Here is a 26731-nt window from a genome sequence, read left to right on the forward strand (position 1 = left end):
TCTATGCTCATCTTGTTTATTCTCAAGCCTCCCCAGGAAAGGGTGTGTGTGTGTGCGGGTCTTGGGGGGATATTAGGAGGGAGTAAGAACTCCAAGTGGTCCTTTCCCTGAGTTTGTCTAAATTACTTCGTGGTGGCAGCGTTACCTAATCCAAGGTACAAGGGAGAACTTGTGCCTTGGGGAGTTTTTAACCTAAGCTGGTAGAAGTAAGCTTAGGGAGTCTTTCTTGTGGGTCCCCATGTCTGTACCCTAGAGTTCAGAGTGGGGAGCGAACCCTGACAATCTCATTATAGTTCACATGCTACAAAATCTTGCATCTTAGAATGATGAGCCAGAGCCAAAATCTTTGTAGGTAAGGGAAAGATTCTCAGTCACTGACTACAAGGAGTTTTGTATCAGGACCTGTACGGGACTAGGGAAACAATTTTCTGCATGTCAGATATGGACTAGGATTCTTGTCTCCCCTGCCCACTCTCAAAATAAACACTCGCAGATTACATTCACGTTTTACAATACAACAATCCACCTCCACCTTTCCCTTCCCACATACACAGCATATTCCCTCACACTGTGGGAGAAGGAACCCCTCGCTCTTTCAGCAAAGACCAGAAGGATGAGTGAAAATTAGGTCATCAAGCGTCTAAGTGGGGATTTTCAAAGGAGCATAGAAAGCTTAGCTGATGAACTCCCTTTGATATTCAAAGGCAGTTGGGTGCCTAACTCCCTTAGATTTCTAAAAAAATCACAGCCAATGTCAAGAAGGCGATTTGAACTTTTTTCATGTGGCAAGTTTAGGGTCTTCTAGGCCTGCATTTGGAGTTCCAGGTCCAGAGATCAGACTGACCTGGGAGCTTTATCCAAGAATTTTTTAACTTGGGAGCATTTCATGTTCTTGTTACTATAAAATAGAATTGACATTGGTTCCTTTTTTGCTATTATTCTAGCAGATCTACTCATCTAATACATCAGAAGAACAGAGATTTCCATTGAGATCAGAAGTTCTGTCTGCATTAATTTCCTTAAGAGTCGTCACTTTGGATGGGCTATCACCAGCAGGAGAGTGAATTTGTGTGGGGGGGTGGAGGGTGAGAAAACCTGGATTTGTGCTGGAAATGGCCCACCTGATGATCACTTTAGATAAGCTATTACCAGCAGGACAGTGGGGTGGGAGGAGGTATTGTTTCATATTCTCTGTGTATATATAAAGTCTGCTGCAGTTTCCACGGTATGCATCCGATGAAGTGAGCTGTAGCTCACGAAAGCTCATGCTCAAATAAATTGGTTAGTCTTTAAGGTGCCACAAGTACTCCTTTTCTTTTTCCCTTTTTTCTGTTGCTTTGTCTTTGGTTCAACAGTTCTCCTATCACTGTTATTTTCCCTGTGGTATCAGTTGTTTTCCATAACTTCCCCTTTGAATTTAGTAATAAGACTGTCCTTGTACTGTTGTTTTTCCTTTCTGAAAATAAATATTAACTTTCCTGTATACAATAACTTCAAATTCCCACCAGCAGAACTATCAAGGGAGATTACATCATCTCATATGAAGGAGAAATGATCAACCAGGAGAGACCACAATTTCTCTGAAAGGGAATATCAACAAACTATACCAAGAAGAGCTGTAGGACCCAGACACCCAGATAGGAACCCAAAGCTCAGTTTACTGAGATAATGTAACAATATCAATAGTAGATAAGACTGGAAAATGTAGTGCAAAAACTGTAAACTTATCTCAGGAAATCTGAAGAAAGGGTTAGGGTTAAGGTGCAATAGATCATCAGTGTGAAAGGTAAATTAGCACAGTTAAAATGAACTAATTTGATTTAGAAAAGAGAAATGCCGACTCAGGCATCCACCATGTCAGAAACAGTGTGACTGCATGTTCAATCCAGGGGGAAAGTAAATGAAGTGTGATGCGGTGACACTGCACACTATATTCTTCATAGCGATATTATTATGTTACGATTATAACATAATTATGATGCATTTTGTGCAAGATGGGTCATGTAAGGTGTCATTGGAAATGTTGTGATTTGATTAATATGATTATTCTATTTCTAGGCATGTATCATTTTTGTATCTGAAGTTATGAATATGGACTATGTATCTGTATTTCAAATGTAGTTACACCTTGGTAACTCCCACTAGGCAAGATGCTTTCAGTCTACATATCTGGTTGGGAAGGGCTTATTCAGGATAATGAGTCATTAGGGAAAACAATAGGCCTTAGGAGAAGCTTATCCCCCACCTGGTGAGCCTTCCTGAGAACACTCCAGAGAGCCTGTAAGTAATGGTTGCTATGATTCTATAAGGGCAGGTGACCAGACCACATGACTCTGGACTCCATCTTGGGGTGTCTTTATTTTTTCACACACTGGTCCAGGCACCAAGTTTTGAAAGAAAGGGTTGCCGCCCTATGCTAAGGCTATAAAAGGCAGGGAGCGATATCAACGGTTCTTCTTCACTCCTCACACAAGAAGACTCCTGGAAAGACCTAAGGAACACACTCTGAACTGGGGAAGTGCTTGAAGCAGGCTAAAGGGATTTTAGCCTGTGTATGAGACCTGAGAAACCCTAACTGCAAAGCAAATGCAGCCTGTGCCTTGAGAATCTGCAAGACCGCCGGTATCATCAGTCAGGGTGAGCAACTGCTCATTCATAGTCAATCTAACCGGTGTGTTATGCTTAGTTTGTGTTTTTGTTTGTTTGCTGGTAATCTGCTTTGATCTGTTTCCTATCCCTTATTGTCACTCAAAATCTGTGTTTTGTAGTTAAACTTGTTTGTTGTTTAACATAAACCAGCGTGTCTTTAAGTGAAATATCTTGGGAAAAATCTCAGGTTGGTTAGCACAAGTATGCATATTCCTCTCCACATTGAGGGAGAGGCAAACTGGGTAACAAATTCCTACTGGTCGGTGTTTTGACCAGGCCAGGGTGGTACAGCTCTGTGGTCCTAGGCTGGAGCTTTTGTGGCTTCTCTGTTGTTGGTTCATGCAGTGGCTGGTCAGAGAGCCTGCATGAAAATGAGCTGGGTGTGTCCCTAACTGTGTAAATGCTGGACGAAGTGTAGGACTGGGAGCGGGTCTGCAAATTGCCACAGCAGCACAGTGTCAGAGGGAGCCGGACTGGGTGGGCTCAGTGGAACCACAGTTCCAAGTAGCACCCCGTGGGGAAGCCAACAAAAATGGGTAATGGCAAAACATGCCTAAGCAAGAGTAATGGATGGCTCTCAGATTTAGAACATGAGAACGGCCAGACTGGGTCAGACCAAAGGTCCATTTAGCCCAGTATCCTGTCTTCTGACAGTGGCCAATGCCAGGTGCTTCAGAGGGAACGAACGGAAGAGGTAATCATCAAGTGATCCATCCCCTGTCACCCATTCCCTTTTTCCTGTACCATGTTATTACTGGTTATTTAGTCTCTTGACTATATTTTATAATAAACCAAAGTGAGTGAAGCCATTTACTATACAATTCAGCAACACTAAACAACATTGTATTGGTTGCAATATAATTAAAGAGAGAATGGTATCTGTTGGACTGGTTTGTTCACGTCATCAGATCAATACTTCCCCCCGAGTCAACTTCCCATCACTGACCAGACGCCTACTGTATGAGTTGTCATCCTGTTAGTAGATACAAAATAGGGGCCAAGCCATTCTTTATCTCACTATGGCTCACATGCGCCAACATCTTGCATCTCATATTATAATCATGAGCCAGATCCAAAGTCCTTTGTAGTTAAGGGAAAGACTCTCAGTCATTGAGACAAGGGGTTTTGTGCCAGGCCCCTTACAGGGCAAAGGCAACAGATATTTTCTTCATGTCTGACATGGGCTAGGATCCATGTCTCCCCTGCCCACTCTCAAAATAAACTATCACAGACTATATTCATGTTTTACAGTAGAGCAATCCATCTCCACCTTTCCCATCCCACATACACAGCATATTCCTTCACATCAATGTTCCCTTTAATTTTTTCTATCCATGTGCAGAGTGAATTTTGTTATGCTCACCAATATAGAGGTGATGTGTGACACCAGTAAAAAACAAACAAACGTAGCTATAATATATATTTTTGAAAACTTACCATAGGGATAATTACTCCATCCAGGACAGGTTAGGCATTTTAATACTAACTAGTCAAAGAATTAAATTTAAGCATAAGAGAGAAATAAAATTATGTAATGCATAGACCAGTCAAAAACTGCAATAACAGCACTTGGAAAGAATGAAATTTCAGAGAATACATGTGCATTGCAGGAAATAACAACAACAACACAAGTATGTGTTGGGAGGTGAGTGTGAAAGAGACAGTGTGTGTATGTGTGAGAGACACAAAGCCTGTGTGTGTGTGAGAGAGAGAGAGAGAGTGCGTGTGTCAGAGACAGAATGTGTGTGTGTGTGTGAGAGACACAGAGAGAGTGTTCAGAGTAGCAGCCGTGTTAGTCTGTATCTGCAAAAAGAAAAGGAGGACTTGTGGCACCTTAGAGACTAACACATTTATTTGAGCATAAGCTTGAAGTGAGCTGTAGCTCATGAAAGCTTAGAGACAGTGTGTGTGTGTCTTTGTGAGAGAGAGACACAGGGACAGAGTGTGAGTATGCCAGCTGCTGGGGACGCGTAGGAGAGACCGTGCTTTGTCTTTTTAAGGCACTCCCACCAGAAAGCTGAGACCGAAGCAGCTTTCAGAAGCTCTCTGCTCCTGAGCCCTGTCCCCAGCTCCTGCTCTGCGGAGATGGGGTATGTGGGCAGGGGGGAGTAGGGGAGGGGACACCCTGACATCAGTGCCCCTCCTGTCCCCTGTGCTCTGCACAGCAAGCAGCAGGGTCCCGGGAGCCGCTTGCAAGGGGCCCCAAGGCAGAGAGCAGGAGCAATGCAGCTGCAGAGCAGTGGGGGGAAGGGTACCCGAACACACGCCACCCTGCGCGGCTCTGCTAATCAGTGCATGTCACTTGATTCACTCCTGCTCAGTTGCACAGCCATGCAGCTTAGAGGGAACACTTTATCTTTTCTCTATGCAATAATTTCAAATTCCCACTAGCAGAACTATCAAGGAAGATTACATCATCTCACATGAAGGCAAAATTACCAACCGGGGAGACCACAATTTCTGTGACAGGGAATAACAACAAAATACACCAAGGAGCACTGTAGGATCCAGACATCCAAGTAGTAACCCAAACTCATTTTGCTGAGATAACGGAAGACTATCAAGGGTAGAAGATATTGGAAAATGTAGTGCAAAGACTATAAACTTATCTCAGAAAATCTGAAGGAAGGGTTATGGTTAGGGGCAGCTGGCAATAGAGTATCCGTGTGACAGATAAAGCAGCACAGTTAAAATGAAATAATTTAGAAAAGAAAAATACCTGCTCAGGTACCTGATTTAGAAAAGAAAAATACCTGCTCAGGCATCTAGCGTGTCAGAAAGAATAGGATTGCTTGTTCAATCCAGGGGGAATGTAAATAAAAGTAGAAGGGTTAAAGCAAAACATGCCCAGGAAAGATAAATGAATGGCTCTCAGATTTAGAAAGTAAAAACATAAGAACGGCCTTACTGGGTCAGAGCAAAGGTCCATCTAGCCCAGTATTCTGTCTTCCAACAGTGGCCAGTGCCAGGTGTCCCAGAGGGAATGAACAAGTGACCCATTCCCTGTCACCCATTCCCAGCTTCTGGCAAACAAAGGCTAGGGACACCATCCCTGCCCATCCTGACGAACAGCCATTGATGGACCTATCCTCCATGACTTTATCGAATTTATTGACTCCTTGTGTGTACATTTTATTGCTCGTCAAATTATGAAACAAAAACATTGTCTGTCTTCTCTGTGTGTGTGTGTGTTTTTCTGGATTTCCATTTTTCTGTCAGACATTTATGTTGCACTAGTGTCAATGTACCATTGCCACTCCTGATGTAGGCATAGTTCATATGGGTGCAACATAAGTCAGTGGATGAAGAGATCAGATGGCAGGATATATCAAGAAGCGTGTAGAGGAAAAGCAAAGAAGAGATTTCAGACTTATTGGCTCTGATACCTTTTCTTTAACAGCAAGGATCTGCTACTTCTCTTTCAACAGATCTGTATTTTATTGTTAATAAAATTTGGAGAAAGAAACAATCTCTCTTTCTCTCTCTGTATTTTTGTCTCATTCTGTCTATGTATCTCTTCCTTTTTTCTCCCATTTTTCATTTTTCTCCAGGCACATTCTTCCTTCTGGATAAAAATGACTCTCTTATTTCTCTCTTAATGAGTTTTCATTTTTACCTCACTTACATTTCTTTATATGGGGTTGGATTCCGATCTCAGTTGCACTTGTGTAAATCCACATGAAGCGGATGCAATTTACCCTGGTGTAACTGAGATCAGGAAATGGCCCACAGTCTGTGTTTAGGGTTTGTTTGTGTCTTTGTCTGTTTCTCAGCTGCATCTATCAACTGGTGCAAATTAAAATTTGCATCTGCTGGGATAGAGAACAGCTGGATAGACCTTCATACAGACCACAGCCTCCTTAGTGTTTCAGTATCTGTCTTATGGGGAATGTCTACACTGCATCTAGGCAGTGTAATTCCCTGCTCTGGTAGACCTACACACACAATCTTTGATTGAGCTATTGAGCTGAAAATAGCAGTGTAGCCTTGGCAGCACAGCCTAGCTGCCCGAGCCCAATCCCATCTGAGATCCCAGCTACGTACACAGGTAGCCATCCCAAAGGGCTGCATGTGCTGCCATGTTCTCACTGCTTGTTTTATCCTGCTAGCTTGATCAAAGCTTGTGCATGTACGTCTACCCAAGGTGGGAATTACACCTCCCAGCTGCTGGGGAGACGTACCCATGGTTGAACTCTAAATATCTTTCATTTCCAATCTATTGATCTTTTGTTATGTCTTCTAGATTTCTTGATGTGAGACTGCTATGATAAAGATATTTCAAAATCCCAGCCTAAAAGTATTTAAAGTTGAAGAGAGCCAAGGGAGTTAGATGGGAGGTTTCCCTAATTCAGTAGGGTTCCATGCTCTTATTTCAGCTATATTGGAAGCTGAACCTCTTAAGAATATGAGTCTTCCCTCTGTTTTTTGACAACTTCACTTTCCAGTGGAGACATGCAGTGTTACGAGGTTACCTACTCCAGGTTTCTGCCAGTGTAACCGACAGGGGTTTGGGGGTTGGACTAGATGACCTTCTGGGGTCCCTTCCAACCCTGATATTCTATGATTCCTGATATTCTATGACAGCACAACCTGACTGCGTGCACTCAATCAATATTTAATGGTCTTCTGTTTCTAGGTACATATTATGGAGAAAGCAGAAGTAAGAAATCAAACACCCATTGTGGAATTCATCCTCTTAGGTTTTGGGAATGTCCCTGAACTGCAGACCCTTCTCTTCCTCGTGTTTCTAGTGATCTACATTGTGACCGTCTCCGGAAACATCCTCTTCGTTGCACTAGTTGTGGTTGATCAGCAACTTCACATCCCCATGTACTTTTTACTGGGGAACTTGTCCTGCCTGGAGATCTGCTCCACCTCCACCATCCTGCCCAGGCTGCTGGCCAGTCTCCTGACTGGGGACAGAACCATTTCTGTTAAGGGCTGCATTGTGCAATTATATTTCCTTGGTATCCTGACAAGTACAGAAAATCTGCTGCTCACGGCAATGTCTTATGATCGGTATTTAGCGATATGCAATCCACTCCGTTATGCTGCTCTGATGAATGGCAGGGTTTGTTGGCAGCTTGTGGCAGGGTCCTGGATAAGTAGCTTACTGCTCTGCACCATAGTAAATATTTTCTTCTTCCAATTAACGTTCTGTGATTCCAAAGAAATTGACCATTTCTTTTGCGATTTTTCACCTATGATAAAGCTGTCCTGTGTTGACACCCAGACTCTGGAACTGTTGACATTTATTATCGCTGTCATAGGGACATTTGTGCCCTTTCTTCTGACTCTGACATCCTACATTTGTATCATCACCACCATCCTGAGAATCCCTTCTGGCATCAGGAGACAAAAGGCATTTTCCACCTGTTCCTCTCACCTCATTGTGCTTGCAATTTTGTATGTGACCGTATTAACTGTCTATGTAATTCCAACAGCCAACACTCCCAAGGTCCTACAAAAAATATTCTCTGTCTTCTACACAGTCCTGACTCCTATGATCAACCCTGTCATCTATAGCCTGAGAAACAAGGAGGTCAAAGAGTCCCTAAGAAAAGCTATTCTTAAACTAGTATCTTAGTGAAACAGGCATAGAATGTAAAAGTATCAATTTTAGCATATAGTAAATAGAGATGAGGTGATATAGTTTCTTACTTGAGTCCTTGATAGCAGGGTTACCCCTTTCTTTCTTTCTTTCTTTCTTTCTTTCTTTCTTTCTTTCTTTCTTTCTTTCTTTCTTTCTTTCTTTCTTTCTTTCTTTCTTTCTTTTCCTGTTACTCTGCTACTTTTTGAGCATTCATCTTTCATACATTTAATAGACATTTTTTTATACAAAACTTCATACTGTAAGAAACATTCTTTATAAAAATTGGGCTTTTTTTCCAAACTCACGTTTCAGTAAAGCACTCTGGCTCATTCATCCATACATGAACACTATGTCCAAATTCTGCAAGGAGCTTAGCATCTTTTGGGTGGTTCTGGGTCTCTTCCACTCCCACTGAAGCCAATGAAAGTCATTCTCCACTTTTTAGGACCCTTCATTTTCATTTATGCCTCTGAACAGTAGGTGAAAAATATCGCCTCCACAGTGAGTGGAGAACTTTGATTGGGCAGTATTCTATGCAGATCTGTAGCTGGGTAAACAAAAAATGAAAGTCTGGGGAGGGCTGGGAGTCTCCGTGTCCTGCCATGTGAAATTTCCCGCCTGTTCATACATCTTTGCAGGGTCAAGGCAACATTAAAATATCTATATCAATAGTGATATAAATATGGATATCAATACAGATATATGAAATGCAAACATAAGATGTATGGCCAAAATTTTCATAGCTCATGAGACCCGATTTCCCTCCCCAACGCAAATAAAAAAGAAAGGGATGAATTACTATGAATAGGAAACGAGCACTGAAAATCACTAGGCAACTTTGCTAATTTCAGCCTAGATATTGTCACACAATCTTCCCTCAGCCCAGACAGAAATATGCTATACACATAAAAATATTTACCACCAAAATTTGACCAAAAAAATGAATTAAAAAATAAAATCGCACTGAGTCTCCCTGATATTTTCGTTCTTCCTCCAAATTTTTGGGCCCTGTTCTTTTACCAAAAAATATCGTCATTCTCCATCTCTCCTTCTAACTGGTTAGATTCCCATTGCTCTCCTGACCACCCAACCCACCCTCCTGCTGTCCCCTGATGCAGGGCCTTATGGGGTGTGTGACACTACACCCCATATTCTTCATGGAGATATTGTTATAATATGAATTTGGAGTAACTAAGACATGTTTTAGGCAATATGGGTCTTGTGAGATATCATTGGAAAGGTTATTACTTACTGATTCTGATTATCTAATTATTACGTATGTGTCATTGTTATATCTGAAGTTAGGAATATTAGTTATCCAGCATAGAGCAGCTTCAACCAGAGTGATAGAGGGCACTCCACACACTGCAATATCCCAGTGACTAGTGGTGAGGGGCTCACCTGAGAAGTAGCAGAGCCGTGTTCACATCCCCCTTCTTCTCTCTCCAACAGAGGAGGAACTTGAACAGGGATCGCTGACATCCCAGCTGAGTACCCTCACCACTGGGCTAAAAGTGACAAGGGAGTCCCGACTTCCACCCCAACTTTTTGCATGAGCTCACCTACCAACTGGGACCCCTTGGGTGAGTTAGGTGGGGGAACTCTGGGATGTATGTATCCAGATGTCTGGTCTGAGGCTGCCGTGTGCATGCCCAGAGGCAGAAACCTAGGCACCCTCGGGAATTTGACTGCAAACAGTAGGATGCTGGTTGAGTTTAGGTGCCTACAGTGTTTGGGAGCAGTTGAGTGGAGCAGTTGAGTGGAGGTTTAGAGAACCCTCTTGGGCCTGATTCTGTGATTTAGGCACCTACAGTAGTTAAGAGCCAAAGTCCATATTTTGTATCTTGCCCCCTGCTGCTTTTGAAAATTTCACTCATTCCTATCTGCATCTTTAGGCAAATAAATACTATTAAAGCTCCCCAGCTCTCTGTGTGTGTGTGTTTTTACAGTCTGCGTAGTAACTGTGCCTCTTGACCATGGGCATCTCAGATTGGTTACAATGGAAGCATAACGGGTAGCAATGCTTCTGTGTTCTCCTTTTGAAAATAGTATTTTAATCACATATTAGTTTGAGATGCAGGAGAACTTTTGACACGGTCTCCCACAGTATTCTTGTCAGCAAGTTAAGGAAGTATGGGCTGGATGAATGCACTACAAGGTGGGTAGAAAGCTGGCTAGATTGTCGGGCTCAACGGGTAGTGATCAATGGCTCCATATCTAGTTGGCAGCCAGTATCAAGTGGAGTACCCCAAGGGTCGGTCCTGGGTCCGGTTTTGTTCAATATCTTCATAAATGATCTGGAGGATGGTGTGGATTGCACTCTCAGCAAATTTGCGGATGATACTAAACTGGGAGGAGTGGTAGATACGCTGGAGGGGAGGGATAGGATACAGAAAGACCTAGACAAATTGGAGGATTGGGCCAAAAGAAATCTGATGAGGTTCAATAAGGATAAGTGCAGGGTCCTGCACTTAGGACGGAAGAACCCAATGCACTGCTACAGACTAGGGACCGAATGGCTAGGCAGCAGTTCTGCGGAAAAGGACCTAGGGGTGACAGTGGACGAGAAGCTGGATATGAATCAGCAGTGTGCCCTTGTTGCAAAGAAGGCCAATGGCATGTTGGGATGTATAAGTAGGGGCATAGCGAGCAGATCGAGGGACGTGATCGTTCCCCTCTATTCGACATTGGTGAGGCCTCATCTGGAGTACTGTGTCCAGTTTTGGGCCCCACACTTCAAGAAGGATGTGGATAAATTGGAGAGAGTCCAGCGAAGGGCAACAAAAATGATTAGGGGACTGGAACACATGAGTTATGAGGAGAGGCTGAGGGAGCTGGGATTGTTTAGCCTGCAGAAGAGAAGAATGAGGGGGGATTTGATAGCTGCTTTCAACTACCTGAAAGGGGGTTCCAAAGAGGATGGCTCTAGACTGTTCTCAATGGTAGCAGATGACAGAACAAGGAGTAATGGTCTCAAGTTGCAGTGGGGAAGGTTTAGATTGGATATTAGGAAAAACTTTTTCACTAAGAGGGTGGTGAAACACTGGAATGCGTTACCTAGGGAGGTGGTAGAATCTCCTTCCTTAGAGGTTTTTAAGGTCAGGCTTGACAAAGCCCTGGCTGGGATGATTTAACTGGGAATTGGTCCTGCTTCGAGCAGGGGGTTGGACTAGATGACCTTCTGGGGTCCCTTCCAACCCTGATATTCTATGATTCTATGAACTTTTTGTACAATGGCCCAGATTCTCATTTCAGTTACACTTGTGTAATTACAAACGATTTCCCCTTACTCCAGTCGTGTATCCATTATCAGAACCTGGCCCAGTATCTCAGTGATAAACCCCGGGTTCAGATACACCCTGGTGTAGCCACAGTGAAATGAGAGGAGTTACACCAGGGAACAACTTGGCCCATAGTATTGAAAAATCATTGCAACTTACTAGCAATATTTCAGAGGACATGACACAATCTATGTTGCTGTAAATTAATACCCAAAGGTCCTAACTGCAAACCCTCCATCACCAGTGGGATATATTAGTGAAGACACAGTTTAGAGTCCAGCGAGGAATTCTTGTGTTGTGTTTATACCTCAGTTATTTAAATCCCAAATTCCCTGGATGTTGCAAGGCGCTCAGAACAGTCAGCTGGGCTTTTCACTGATATGAATCCAGGTGATTTTGCTACTGTCTAAATGCTGGTAAAAAGGGATGGCAATTTGGTAGCTTTGGTCCATTTTCTAGTGGACACAGGTCAAAACCATGGCTCCGGCTCCAGGCCTAGGACCTCTGTGAAGCCAATTGGTGGAGCGTTGATGACTTTTGGTGGAGTCTGACCTGTTCCTCAAGATTAGTTTGTTCATCACTATATACCCTTAGACTGGATAGGAGTGTCTATCTGTAGAGTAGTTATGAGAATTCAAGTATATGCAGTCACTAACCAGCTAATTAATAAAAAGAATGGTACCAGTTAAACATTCAGTCATACTTATTAATAACCATGCCATTTTCTTTAAGAAGACATTCAGAAATTCATGATTCTTTATGTCTGAGATGTTCAAAGAAACCAAAGGGAATTAGATGCCCAATTGCCATGGAAAATCTCTCAGAATTGGGCTTCTAACTCCCATAGGTCCCTTTAAAATCCAAGGTGGCTTTATGGGTAAACATTATGTTATGTGTATTCACAGAGTATCTCCAGATTGCAAGAACAATTAAGGTTTTAAAGAGTTATTTTATTCTGAGTAGCATTATTTATTATTTTATAGCACACACAGGTATGCTAAAAATTTCACAGAAAATTACTATTCCATAAGAAATGAGTTTACGATCCCACTGAATGACATTTTAAGATACATCAAAACTTCAGCAATCCCATGATATACATAAGTGATAAAAATGCTTGGCACTTCTAACCTAGATGAGGTTAACATGAGCTTGAATTTTTACCTCTGCTGAATGGCTTTTGTTTTACATTGGTTTAAATTAGAGGGGAATCTGTACTATTGACTTGAGTGAATTTTTCATAGAATCAAACATTTTAAGGCCAGTGGGGACTTTAGGGCAATCCCATCCGTAGAATCTCAGCTGGCGGCTCCTCAGTATAACCCAGCAAGTTCAGCTGAACATAAGGATACTTTTCAGAGAGATACCCCACCCGTTAGATAATACACGGATTCTAAGGCCAGAAGGGACCATTCTGCTCATCTGGTCTAATCTCCTATAGAGAACAGGCCAGAGAATTTTCCCCAAAATAATTCCTTTTGAACTAGAGCAAAACTTAAAAAAAACCCAATCCAATCTTGTTTTAAAACTTGCCAATGATGGAGAATCCACCACAACCTTTGGGAAATTGTTTTCATGATTAATTAGTCTCTCTCTTAAAAATTATGCCTTATTTCCAGTCTGTAATTAAGTTATTACTTACCCTTCACTTCAATAAGCAAAATACAGATAGCTCCTTCAGTCTCTGCCATGAGACAGTTTCCTAGACCATGAATCAGTCTTCTAACCTTTCTCTGAAACCATTCCAGTTATTCAACATGGTTTTTAATGTAGGGCCACCAGGACTGGGAACAAAATTCCAGTGATGGTCTCACCGACATATTATACATTTACATGACCGTGAACGTAAGGAGAAATAATCCTTCAGTGGACAGACGCATGATTTGCACCTGTCTGAGAGGCGGTTTAGACATGAATATTACCTATTTAAGACAAGGATGGAGCTGCACAATTTCCCCACTCCCAGAGTTTCCCAAGCACAGCACACAACAATATCATACCATAGATTTTGCCTGAGGGAACCTTTCCCTTCCTGTTGATTTCCTGAGAGCACATTTTATCTCCCTGTTCCTCGGGCTGTAAATAACAGGGTTAAATGTTGCAGTTAGCACCAGGTAAATCAAGAAAAGGAGCCTGTCTTATACTGGTATCGTATACTGGTATAGCTTATTGCCCCTGATTGGTATCATATTGGTACCATAGCATCTGCACTAGGGGGATGTTACACTTTTAACAATATGGGTGTGGTACAATTTGTGTGTGTAGATGAGCCCTCAGTCTCTCCTTCTCATTCAGTGACTTCTTTATTCCTCTCCCATCTCTGTTTTCAATCTATTTCCTATGAATTTGTATTCCGCACCCTTGTATCTGAAAAGACTTAAGTCCCTGTGTTTGATCAGTGCCCTGGTCTACACTAGGACTTTAGGTCGAATTTAGCAGCGTTAAATCAATTTAAACCTGCACCCGTCCACACAGTGAAGCCCTTTATTTCGACTTAAAGGGCTCTTAAAATCTATTTCCTTACTCCACCCCTGACAAGTGGATTAGCGCTTAAATCGACGTTGCCAGCTCGAATTTGGGGTACTGTGGACACAATTCGATGGTATTGGCCTCCGGGAGCTATCCCAGAGTGCTCCATTCTGACCGCTCTGGACAGCACTCTCAACTCAGATGCACTGGCCAGGTAGACAGGAAAAGAACCGCAAACTTTTGAATCTCATTTCCTGTTTGGCCAGCGTGGCAAGCTGCAGGTGACCATGCAGAGCTCATCAGCACAGGTGACCATGATGGAGTCCCAGAATCGCAAAAGAGCTCCAGCATGGACCGAACGGGAGGTACGGGATCTGATCGCTGTTTGGGGAGAGGAATCCGTGCTATCAGAACTCTGTTCCAGTTTTCGAAATGCCAAAACCTTTGTGAAAATCTCCCAGGGCATGAAGGACAGAGGCCATAACAGGGACCCGAAGCAGTGCCGCGTGAAACTGAAGGAGCTGAGGCAAGCCTACCAGAAAACCAGAGAGGCGAACAGCCGATCTGGGTCAGAGCCCCAAACATGCCGCTTCTATGATGAGCTGCATGCCATTTTAGGGGGTTCAGCCACCACTACCCCAGCCGTGTTGTTTGACTCCTTCAATGGAGATGGAGGCAATACGGAAGCAGGTTTTGGGGACGAAGAAGATGATAGCTCACAGCAAGCAAGCGGAGAAACCGGTTTTCCTGACAGCCAGGAACTGTTTCTCACCCTAGACCTGGAGCCAGTACCCCCCAAACCCACCCAAGGCTGCCTCCTGGACCCAGCAGGCAGAGAAGGGACCTCTGGTGAGTGTACCTTTTAAAATGCTATACATGGTTTAAAAGCAAGCATGTGAAAGGATTACTTTGCCCTGGCATTTGCGGTTCTCCTAGATGTAGTCCTAAAGCCTTTGCAAAAGGTTTCTGGGGAGGGCAGCCTTATTTCGTCCTTCATGGTAGGACACTTTACCACTCCAGGCCAGTAACACGTACTCGGGAATCACTGTAGAACAAAGCATTGCAGTGTATGTTTGCTGGCATTCAACCAAAATCTGTTCTTTATCTCTCTGTGTTATCCTCAGGAGAGTGAGATATAATTCATGGTCACCTGGTTGAAATAGAGTGCTTTTCTTCAGGGGACACTCAGAGGAGCCCATTCCTGCTGGGCTGTTTGCCTGTGGCTAAACAGAAATGTTCCCCGCTGTTAGCCACAGGGAGGGGGGAAGGTTGAGGGGGTAGTCACGCGGTGGGAGGAGGCAAAATGCGACCTTGTAACGAAAGCACATGTGCTATGTATGTAATGTTAACAGCAAGGTTTACCCTGAAAGAGTGTAGCCACTGTTTTATAAAATGTGTCTTTTTAAATACCGCTGTCTGTCCCTTTTTTTTTCTCCACCAGCTGCATGTGTTTCAATGATCACAGGATCTTCTCCTTCCCAGAGGCTAGTGAAGCTTAGAAAGACAACGCACTCGCGATGAAATGTTCTCCGAGCTCATGCTGTCCTCCCACACTGACAGAGCACAGACGAATGCGTGGAGGCAAATAATGTCAGAGTGCAGGAAAGCACAAAATGACCGGGAGGAGAGGTGGCGGGCTGAAGAGAGTAAGTGGCGGGCTGAAGAGAGTAAGTGGCGGGCTGAAGACAGGGCTGAAGCTCAAATGTGGTGGCAGCGTGATGAGAGGAGGCAGGATTCAATGCTGAGGCTGCTGCAGGACCAAACCAGTATGCTCCAGTGTATGGTTGAGCTGCAGCAAAGGCAGCTGGAGCACAGACTGCCACTGCTGCCCCTCTGTAACCAACCGCCCTCCTCCCCAAGTTCCATAGCCTCCACACCCAGACGCCCAAGCACGCAGGGGAGGGGCGGGGCACCGGCCAACCAGCCACTCCACCACAGAGGATTGCCCAAAAAAAAGAAGGCTGTCATTCAATAAATTTTAAAGTTGTAAACTTTTAAAGTGCTGTGCTTAAAGTGCTGTGTGGCATTTTCCTTCCCTCCTCCACCACCCCTCCTGGGATACCTTGGTAGTCATCTCCCTATTTGTGTGATGAATGAATAACGAATGCATGACTGTGAAGCAGCAATGACTTTATTGCCTCTGCAAGCGGTGATTATAGGGAGGAGGGGAGGGTGGTTAGCTTACAGGGAAGTAGAGTGAACCAAGGGGCGGGGAGTTTCATCAAGGAGAAACAAACAGAACTTTCACACCGTAGCCTGGCCAGTCATGAAACTGGTTTTCAAAGCTTCTCTGATGCGTACCGCGCCCTCCTGTGCTCTTCTAACCGCCCTGGTGTCTGGCTGCGCGTAACCAGCAGCTAGGCGATTTGCCTCAGCCTCCCACCCCGCCATAAACGTCTCCCCCTTACTCTCACAGATATTGTGGAGCACACAGCAAGCAGTAATAACAGTGGGAATATTGGTTTCGCTGAGGTCTAAGCGAGTCAGTAAACTGCGCCAGCGCGCCTTTAAACGTCCAAATGCACATTCTACCACCATTCTGCACTTGCTCAGCCTGTAGCTGAACAGCTCCTGACCACTGTCCAGGCTGCCTGTGTACGGCTTCATGAGACATGGCATTAAGGGGTAGGCTGGGTCCCCAAGGATACATATAGGCATTTCAACATCCCCAACAGTTATTTTCTGGTCTGGGAATAAAGTCCCTTCCTGCAGCTTTTGAAACAGACCAGAGTTCCTGAAGATGCGAGCATCATGGACCTTTCCCGGCCATCCCACGTTGATGTTGGTGAAACGTCCCTTGTGATCCACCAGAGCTTGCAGCACTATCGAAAAGTACCCCTTGCGGTTTATGTACTCGGCGGCTTGGTGCTCCGGTGCCAAGATAGGGATATGGGTTCCGTCTATAGCCCCACCACAGTTAGGGAATCCCATTGCAGCAAAGCCATCCACTATGACCTGCACATTTCCCAGGGTCACTACCCTTGATATCAGCAGATCTTTGATTGCGTGAGCTACTTGCATAACAGCAGCCCCCACAGTAGATTTGCCCACTCCAAATTGATTCCCAACTGACCGGTAGCTGTCTGGCGTTGCAAGCTTCCACAGGGCTATTGCCACTCGCTTCTCAACTGTGAGGGCTGCTCTCATCCTGGTATTCATGCGCTTCAGGGCAGGGGAAAGCAAGTCACAAAGTTCCATGAAAGTGCCCTTACGCATGCGAAAGTTTCTCAGCCACTGGGAATCGTCCCAGACCTGCAACACTATGCGGTCCCACCAGTCTGTGCTTGTTTCCCGAGCCCAGAATCAGCGTTCCACAGCATGAACCTGCCCCATTAGCACCATGATGCATGCATTGTCAGGGCCCATGCTTTCAGAGAAATCTGTGTCCATGTCCTGATCACTCACGGGACCGCGCTGACGTCGCCTCCTCGCCCGGTATCGCGTTCCCATGTTCTGGTGCTGCATATACTGCTGGATAATGCGTGTGGTGTTTAATGTGCTCCTAATTGCCAAAATGAGCTCAGCGGCCTCCATGCTTGCCTTGGTATGGCGTCCGCACAGAAAAAAGGCGCGGAACGATTGTCTGCCGTTGCTCTGACGGAGGGAGGGGCGACTGACGACACGGCTTACAGGGTTGGCTTCAGGGAGCTAAAATCAACAAAGGGTGTGCCTGTACATCAAGGAGTATTTCAGGCAGGACTGCACGGAGGGTTCCAATAAGAAATGGTGCACCTAAGTTATCGTTGTTATTGGAACAAGGAGGTTAGCCTGGCCTCTGATTGATACATGGCTAGATTTACCTCGCTGCACCTTCTCTGTGAGTGACTGCAGTGTGATCTAGACAGGGGAGGAGGCAAATGAGTACAAAACAAATCTGGTCTATTTCTTGTTCTGACCCACTCCATCTATCTTTTACATCTTTGGCTGGCAGCAGACGGTGCAGAAGGACTGCATGCCATCCACATCTCATGGCTGCCTGGCATAAGATGGTACAATACGACTGCTAGCAATCCTCATCTCTTGCCTGCCTGGCATAAGATGGTACAGTACGACTGCTAGCAGTCCGTATCGCCTGCCCGCTCACCATAAGACGGTTCAATAGGACTGCAGGACTAAAGAGAATGACCTGGTGAAGTCACTCCAAATTTAGTCCCTGCACCCATGTCTGCCCAGGCGCTCCCAGCCAACGTGGCCAGGAGCACCTCGGACACAACGAGGACGACTACCAGTCGTATTGCACCGTCTGCTGCCAGAAGGCAATGGGTTGCTGCTACTGTGTAGCAAAGCCGTACCGCGTCTGCCAGCACCCAGGAGACATAGGGTGACGGTTACCTGAGCAGGCTCCATGCTTGCCGTGGTATGGCGTCTGCACAGGTAACTCAGGAAAAAAGGCGCGAAATGATTGTCTGCCCTTGCTTTCACGGGGGGAGGGAGGGAACGGGGGCCTGACGATATGTACCCAGAACCACCCGCGACAATGTTTTAGCCCCATCAGGCATTGGGATCTCAACCCAGAATTCCAATGGGCAGCGGAGACTGCGGGAACTGTGGGATAGCTACTCACAGTGCAATGCTCCGGAAGTCGACGCTTGCCTCGGTACTGTGGAAGCGCTCCGCCGAGTTAATGCACTTAGAGCATTTTCTGTGGGGACACACACACTCAAATATATAAAACCGATTTCTAAAAAAACGACTTCTATAAATTCGACCTAATTTCGTAGTGTAGACATACCCAGTGTTCGGGTACAATTTTCAAAAGCACCTAAGTGACACAGATATTATATTTTTATCATTTATTAGTTGAATTTTTCTTATAATAGCTCCCCGGTCATGGACCAGGACCCCATTGTTCTAGGCGCTGTACAGATGCGAACAAAAACATGCGTCCTGCTCCAAAGAACAAAACTGATGGAATTTTTCACAGTAATAAATTTAAGCTTGTGGGGCTATGGCCCCATTGACATTCATGGCACTGTGGCTGACAGGATATGTCCTACGTAGCAAAACTTCTCCACAGACTTGAGAGGAGTGGTATTGATTTTAATAACTGGGTAGACATGAATCCCTGGGCAAAGCTTGGTGCTGACCCATATAAACTGGGAAGACTAAAGCCTTTCAGGCTGCAGGAGACTAAACTGTTTGAACCCAGGCAGAAACAGAGAGAGTGAAGTTCCACCAGTGACCAAGGTCCCTGCAATGGCATGGAATGGATTAGCTGAGGTATGCCCAGGTGATCCCAGCAGGAGCCCCACGCTGCAGAGGATGGTGAAAACCCTCAAGGTCCCTGCCCAATAGGAACTAGGGGAAAAATTTCTTCCCCATCCCAAATCTGGTGATTTGAAGACCCTGCACACATGAGCAAGACCCACCAGCCAGCCATCTAGAAACACGATTATCCAAACCACCTCATAGCTCTGTCTCATCCCATTCCATGTCCCATCTCTAGTTGTAGCCAATCCCTGATGCTTCACAGGAAGCTGAGCCTGCCAGCCCTCCCCCCATCTGTGTAATTGTGCACTGTTAAAAAAAAATCACCATAGTATCTGAGCATCGCATAGTCTTTAATGTATCCTTCATATGCAACAGCTGTAACTGTTATGAAAATTAATGTATGTAGTGTTGTTGTAGCCGTGCTGGTCCCAGGGTATTAGAGGGACAAGGTGGGTGAGGTGATATCTCGTATTGGACCAACTTTTTTGGCGAGAGAAACCAGCTTTCTAGTTTACACAGAGCTGAAGAAGAAGTCAGTCCAATAACAGATATTACCTCACGCACCTTTTCTTATGAAAATTCATGACAGAGATCGGTTTCATTGACTTAAACTGAAGGAAACGCATGTGCAGTAAAAACTGTGTGTAATCCCTCTGGAGCCTGTGCCTTATTTTTTACTGACTCCTTATTAGAGGGAATGGAGCTGAATCTCTTCTCACTCACAGGTTCAAGGAGCTCAATCTATTTATCTTCACAAAGAGACGGTGAATGGGTTACTTGATTACAGTTTATAAGTATCTACTTGGGGGAAAATATTTAATAATGGGCTCTTCAATCTTGCAGACAGAGGTCTAACTCCATCCAGAGGCTGGAAGTAGAAGCTAGATAAAGTAGAAGCTAGACCCAACTGCTGGGCAGCTAAATTGCGGAGAGAGGGGAATCTCAATATCTTTGGAATTAAAAGGAAGATGTTAGTTACAAATTTAATTGATTTTCTTCTCTCCTTTAGATGCAATCAGTGGAAAACACTGAGTGGGGAAATCAAGCCACCATCACAAAATTCATTCTCGTGGGATTCGGAAATCTCCCTGAACTGCAGATTCTTCTCTTCCTGCTGTTTTCATTAGCGACTTTGTGACGATGGCCAGGAACATCCTCATTGTTGCTCTGGTTGTGGGTGATTAACAACTTCACACCCCCATGTATTTCTTCCTTAGAAAATTGTCCTGCTTGGAGACTTGCTACACCTAGCCCACCCTGCTCAGGATACTGGCCAGTCTCCTGACTTGGGACAGAACTATTTCTTTTGACGGCTGCATTGTACAAATGTATTTCTTTGGTTCTCTGGAGCTAAAGAATCTAGCAGCAATGTCGTATGATCATTATTTAGCAATGTGTAAACTCCTGCACTATGTAACCCTTATGAATAGGGTTCGGTCTCCTGCTTGCAGCTGGCTCTTGGATAAGTGCATTTCTGGCTCTTACCATAATAGCATTGTTCGTATCACAATTAACTTTTTGTGGCCCCAATGAAATGGACCATTTCTTCTGTGATCTCAGCCCTGTGTTAAAGCTCTCCAGAACTGACATCTTCTGATGGCACTTACAGCTTTCATATTCGGCTCGATTTTCACTTCCCCCCCAATTCTGTTAATTGTTATGTTGTCTGTTGCTATTATAGGCACCATCCTGAGACTCTCGTCTGCCACGGGGAAGCAGAAGTCCTTTTCTATCTGCTCCTCTCACCTCATGGTGGTTGCAGCTTTCTATGGGACCCTGACGATTGTGTATGTCTTACCCAACAATGATACCCTGGGGGACCTGAACAAAGTGGGCTCGGTCTTCAACATGGTCCTGACTCCCTTGCTCAATCCTCTCATTTACCGCCTGAGAAACTGGGAGGAAAAAGAGGCCCTGAGAAAAAGGTTAAGTAAATTTGTGCTGTGCACGAGAATGCAGACACTGTGAGCCAATTTATTTAGGATAAAATGAAATGGAGAGAATCTATGGTCCCATTGCAACAAATGGGAGTTAGGCACCTAGGTGCTCCTGAAAGTCTCAGTAGGTGCCTAAATATCTTTAAAGTTCTGGCTCCTGTATCCTAAGTTACTCAAAGGTCATCAAAGTTGAATTCAACCATATTAATAGAGAAAATAGTTTTTTAACAAAAAAAAATTAATGTAAAAAATGACTTATTTTACAAAAAAAGTTGTCACCAAAAAGATAAAAAACTTTTTTTAAAAATTCCATTTTTTAATGAAATTATATTTTTATAAAAAAGATTTGAGAGGTTCTTCCTCCTCTCCTTCCTTTTTGCCCTTTTTGTCCCTTTTTTTCAGTGGCAAAATGGGAAAAGGACAAAAGGTGCGTGACCATTTGGGGAAAATCGTACCTCTTATGAATGCTAGTGGATCCTGGGGATTGTCCATGCTTTTCTGTGTCAGACTGCAAACTTCTGTTTGATTTTAAGGCTGGTCTTTGCGTTCCTGCTGTCTTTTTGCTTCCACCCTAGACTAACATTCTAAGAGGTATAGTGAAGAACTCACAACAAAGGGTCATTCAACTTTGATGATCATTCATTTAAATGGAGCACTTGCTGTGATGGAACAAATAAATCCCACACTATCTTAAGGGAGTAGCAGGCTTAATTAGGGATGAGCCCCAGTGGGTGGATAATATAAAGGAAGGACTTCAGGGCAGTAAAAAGGAACAGAGTGAGTGGCTAGGAGTCCTGATTGTCTCTCCTAGGTAAGGAGACTGAGGGGGAGAATAGTACTTGGCATTCTCTCCTGTGATGGGAGCTCTGTCAGAGAGACCAGGAGCAGTAAAGGCTACATAGGGAGTTTTTACCCTGGTATTGGCCCGAGAGGGGGAAGGGCAGCAAGGGTGAAGAGACTCCTGAAGCATGCCTGGGAGAAGAATTCTAGGGAACAGCCCTGAGGGTCAGCGACTTGGGGGAGCTCAAACTCCAGAAAAAAAGCCCTGGGAACAAGCAATCTGTAGTAGATCAGGAAACAATTTTCCAGAGCCTGGGAGAGTTGATGAAGAGTTTGCCAAGGACTGGGCCCAGGGAGGACAGAAGAATTTATGTTCTTTTGTATTTTGCTGGACTCTTTGTTTTACCCCAGAAGGGATGGGACAGAAAGTGTCCTGGCTGCTGGGCCAAGTCACTGAACGAACGGACCACTAGCAGGCCTGAATAGTGTCTGGTGGAGGCAGCTGAGGAAAGCACCCTGCAACAAGGCACACAGCCATAAGGGGGTTGCATGCTGGTGAGACACCCTTCCACAATCCCCCTTGCACAACGGCCTTGCCACCTGGGGCAAACCCACTTTTTAACACCGAACTCCAGGGGTGTGGAAGTGTCCAACAATGAATCACCTGGTAGGGTGCATAGGCTGGGTCTACACTACTACTACTTAGAAGTTAGATGGCCTTAGCTATGTCTTTCAGGGCTATGAAAAATGTTATGCACTGAGTGCTGTAGTGGGATCAACCTAACCCCTGGTGTAGATGCAGATCGACAGAAGAATTATTCCATTAAACTAGCGACTGCCTCTCAGGCAGGTGAATTAACTAAACTGATGGAAAATCCCCTTCTGATGAAGAAAGCGTCTACATTATGGTGCTACAGCTATTCCATAGCTATGCTGGCCGAGCCCCCTCATCTAGACACCGCATACGCTGACAGAAAGAGTTTTTCTGCTGGTGTAGGAACAGCACCTCCCAAATGATGTTAGCTATGCAGAGAGTACCCTCTTCTGTCCACATAGCTGTGTCTAAACCAAAGGTTTTCTTGGCATAGCAATATTGCTTGGGGTGTGGGTAAGGGTAGGTCATGGCTTTGATCTCATGCTCAGTCTGACTTGGGAAGTGGTCACTTGACAAAGGGGATGGGAGGTTAGAGAGTCTCTCACCAGTTAGTTGAAAGAGAGAGTAGAAGGACACTGACTGCAGGGGTCAGAGATAGAGATTCAATTCAATTCAGAGAAGGAGGCATGAGCTACAGGAATGGGAATCCTAGGTACCATAAAGGACTCTGGCCCAAATCCTAAGAATGCCCCAGATGGGTGAGGAAACTGAGGCAGGGAAATATGCGTAAGTTTTCTACTGTTTTGTTCAACACAGTGTATTTCTCATTCAATCTAGGTAAAGAGTAATTGTGTTTAGAGGCCTTCGCAAAGCCTGTGCATCTGTTTGCTTTATCTTTCATCTGCCCCTGGAGCAGTGAACTGTAAACTGAGAGCACCTACGTGGGTGGATCTTTGGGATGGGGGGTCCTTGACCTACTAGGGCATCTGGGGCAGCAGCACTGGTCCTCGGGGACTAAGGTAACTGGGTCATGTCGTTCCATTTCCATGACGGGTTAGAAAGCAGAAACCATGCTGCAGCCTGCTGAGATCCGGGAAAGCTTAATGCACACATGGCTACAGTACTGGGACCCAACCCAGCTGCCTGGCAAATATCCAATTTTGGTTCCAAACAAACCAATTTTTTCCTCTATTTTTGAGTCAGCCACTGAACCAAAATCAATTTTTCGCTCAGTTCTAATCTTCAGGCACCTTATTATCTGTAAGGCCTGGCCCTAAGTGACTTATAAATACAAGTCCAACTCGCAGGTAGATGATTTAGGTAATAATATGTATTATCCACACCATATATACGTTAGTGTGCATTAAGTACAAATAATATTAAGCACAAATAAGACAGCATAGCCTAAATTGGCCTACGCCTTAACTATACCCAATTCTCTTATTCTAAGTATCCCATAACAGCCTGCATTATCAAAAGTCAGCTTTGGCTGAAGTATATTGTATAGTTGCCCAGATCAGGATAGATGATAATTTTAGCATAGTGACAGCTAGGGAGTTATTTTCACAGGTGTGTACTGGAATGACCCAGACAGGACAAGACATATGTCTGTTCTGCCCTAGTACAGGCCTAGCAGATGCTTTCATGCCCTTTGGTGCTTGAAATGCATCTCTTCAGACCAAGGAGATAATGGGTACACCATAGAAAGCTGAGACTGAAGCAGCTACCAGAAGCTCTCCGCTACCAGAAGCTCTCCTGTCCCACCGCTCCCGCTCTGCGGAGGTGGGTTACATGGGCAGGGGGGAGTGAGGGAGGGGGACACCCTGACATCAGCACTCCCCTTGCCCCCCCTGCTCTGCACAGCAAACAGCAAAGTGCCAGGAGCCGCTTGCAAGGGGCTACTCTGAAACCTGTCATTATGCAAGGCACTATATAGTCATGTGTCCCAGTTCCCTCAGCCTCTCCCATCCTTATTCAAAATGTGGGCATACCCTGCAAATTTTGTCACCTCACTGTTTACCTCTTTTTCCATATCATTTATGAATATGTTGAATAGGACTGGTTCCAGTACAGAACCCTGGGGGACACCACTATTTACCTCTCTCTATTCTGAAAACTTACCATATATTCCTACTGTTTGTTTCCTATCTTTTAACCCGTTACTAATCCATGAGAGGACCTTCCCTATTATCCCATGACAGCTTACTTTGCTTAAGAGCCTTCAGTCAGGGACCTTATCAAAGGCTTTCTGAAAATTTAAGTACACTATATCCACTGTCCTCACAGTTGTTGACCCCCTGAAAGAATTCTAGTAGATTAGTGAGGCATGATTCCCTTTACAAAAACGGTGTTGACCCTTTCTCAGAAAATTACGTTAATCTATGTGTCTGACAATTTTGTTCTTTACAATAGCTTCAACTAGTTTTCCTGGTACTGAAGTCAGGCTTCTAATTGCCTGGATCACCTCTGGATCCCTTTTTAAGAATTGGTGTCAAACTAGCTATCCTCCAGTCATCTGGCACAGAGACTTATTTAAATGATAGGTTACAGACTACAGTTAGTAGTTCTGCAATTTCTCTTTAATTTATCAATTTGTTCCAAAACCTCCTCTAATGACACCTCAATCTGGAACAGTTCCTCAGATTTGTCGCCTAAAAGGAATGGTTTGGGAATCTCCCTCACATCCTCAGCTGTGAAGACCAATTGAAAAAAATCATTTAGTTTCTCTGCAATGTCCTTCTCATCCTTGAGTGGTCCTTTAGTATCTCGATCATCCAGTGGCCCCACAGTTTGTTGAGCAGGTTTCCTGCTTCTGATGTATTTAAAACATATTTTTTCTATTACTTTTTGAGTCTTTGGCTAGCAGTTTTTCAAATTCTTTTTTTCCTTCCTAATTATATTTCTACACTTCATTTGCCAGAGTTTATGCGCCTTTCTCTTTTCTCTCTAGGATTTAGCTTCCACTCTTTAAAGGATGCTATTTTGCCTCTCACTGCTTCTTTTACTTTGTTGTTTAGCCACGGTGGCACCTTTTTCTTTCTCTTACTATATTTTTTAATTTGGGGTATACATTCAATTTGAGCCTCTATTATGGTGCCTTTAAAAAGTTTCCATGCAGCTTGCAAGGATGTCACTTTTGGTGCTGTACCTTTTAATTTCTGTTTAACTGAACCTCCTCATTTTTGTGTAGTTCCCCTTTTATGAAATTCACTGCTAAAGCGTTGGGCTGCTGTGATGTTTTCCCTGCCACGGGGATGTTAAATTTCATTATATTATGGTCACAATTATCAAGAGGTTCAGTTATATTCACTTTTTGGACCAGATCCTGTGCTCCACTTAGGACTAAATGAAGAATTGCCTCTCCTCTTGTGGGATCCAGGACTAGCTGCTCCAAGAAGCAGTCATTTAAGGTGACAAGGAACTTTATCTCTGCGTCCTGTCCTGAGGTGATATTTACCAGTCAATATCAGAATAATTGAAATCCCCCATTATTATTGAGTTTTTATTTTAATTTTCCCTCTAATCTCTCTGAGCATCTCACAGTCTTTCTTCTAGCATTGGTATATAAGCACTTTAAAATCTTGTCACTTTTTAGCTGTCTGCCATTACATGATGTAATTGAATGTGCCTTTTTACATTTGACTCTTTCTCATCAGATCCTACCTGTATTTTACCATCTTCCATCCTTTCCTCCTTACTAGGACATAGAGAGTCTCCATTAATAGACTCTCCCCTAAGAGATGTCCCTGTCCAAACCATGTGCTCCTCTGCACCTGTCGGCTTTCCCCCAGCCCTTAGTTTACCTCTCTTACCTTTTTAATTTTAAGTGCCAACCTCTTAAGGATAGGAGTCTTCCTCTGTTTATTGACAACGAAACTTTTCCAGTGGAGAGATGCAGTGGCACGAGGTTACCTGCTCCAGGTTTCTGCCAGTGTAACCGACAGCACAACCTGACTGCGTGTACTCCATCAATATTTAATGATTTTCTGTTTCTAGGTACATATTATGGAGAAAGCAGAAGTAAGAAATCAAATGCCCATTGTGGAATTCATCCTTTTAGGATTTGGGAATGTCCCTGAACTGCTCATAAGACCTGACTTTCCTCCCCCACCTAAATAAAAAGAAAGGAATGAATTAAAATGAATAGGAAATGAGACCAAAATCACTAGAAAACTTTTCAAATCTCAGCCTAGATAGTGTCACACGGGCCTCCCTC

The 26731-nt window shown here is 44.2% G+C and overlaps 1 protein-coding gene across 1 annotated transcript; it reads left to right on the top strand.

The window, feature by feature from the left end:
• The first annotated feature begins 7294 nt into the window (after nucleotides 1–7294).
• On the top strand, nucleotides 7295–8236 carry LOC140897366 (olfactory receptor 5V1-like). Its single transcript, XM_073309915.2, has one exon. It carries the CDS (start codon nucleotides 7295–7297, stop codon nucleotides 8234–8236), a length of 942 nt encoding a protein of 313 aa, XP_073166016.2.
• Nucleotides 8237–26731: the final 18495 nt, after the last annotated feature.

Source organism: Lepidochelys kempii, chromosome 13, assembly GCF_965140285.1.
Source record: "Lepidochelys kempii isolate rLepKem1 chromosome 13, rLepKem1.hap1, whole genome shotgun sequence".
NCBI lineage: Eukaryota > Metazoa > Chordata > Testudines > Cheloniidae > Lepidochelys > Lepidochelys kempii.

What these genes read in the sequence shown, in the direction of transcription:
- LOC140897366 (XM_073309915.2), top strand. Translation starts at nt 7,295, where the DNA reads ATGGAGAAAGCAGAAGTAAGAAATCAAACACCCATTGTGGAATTCATC.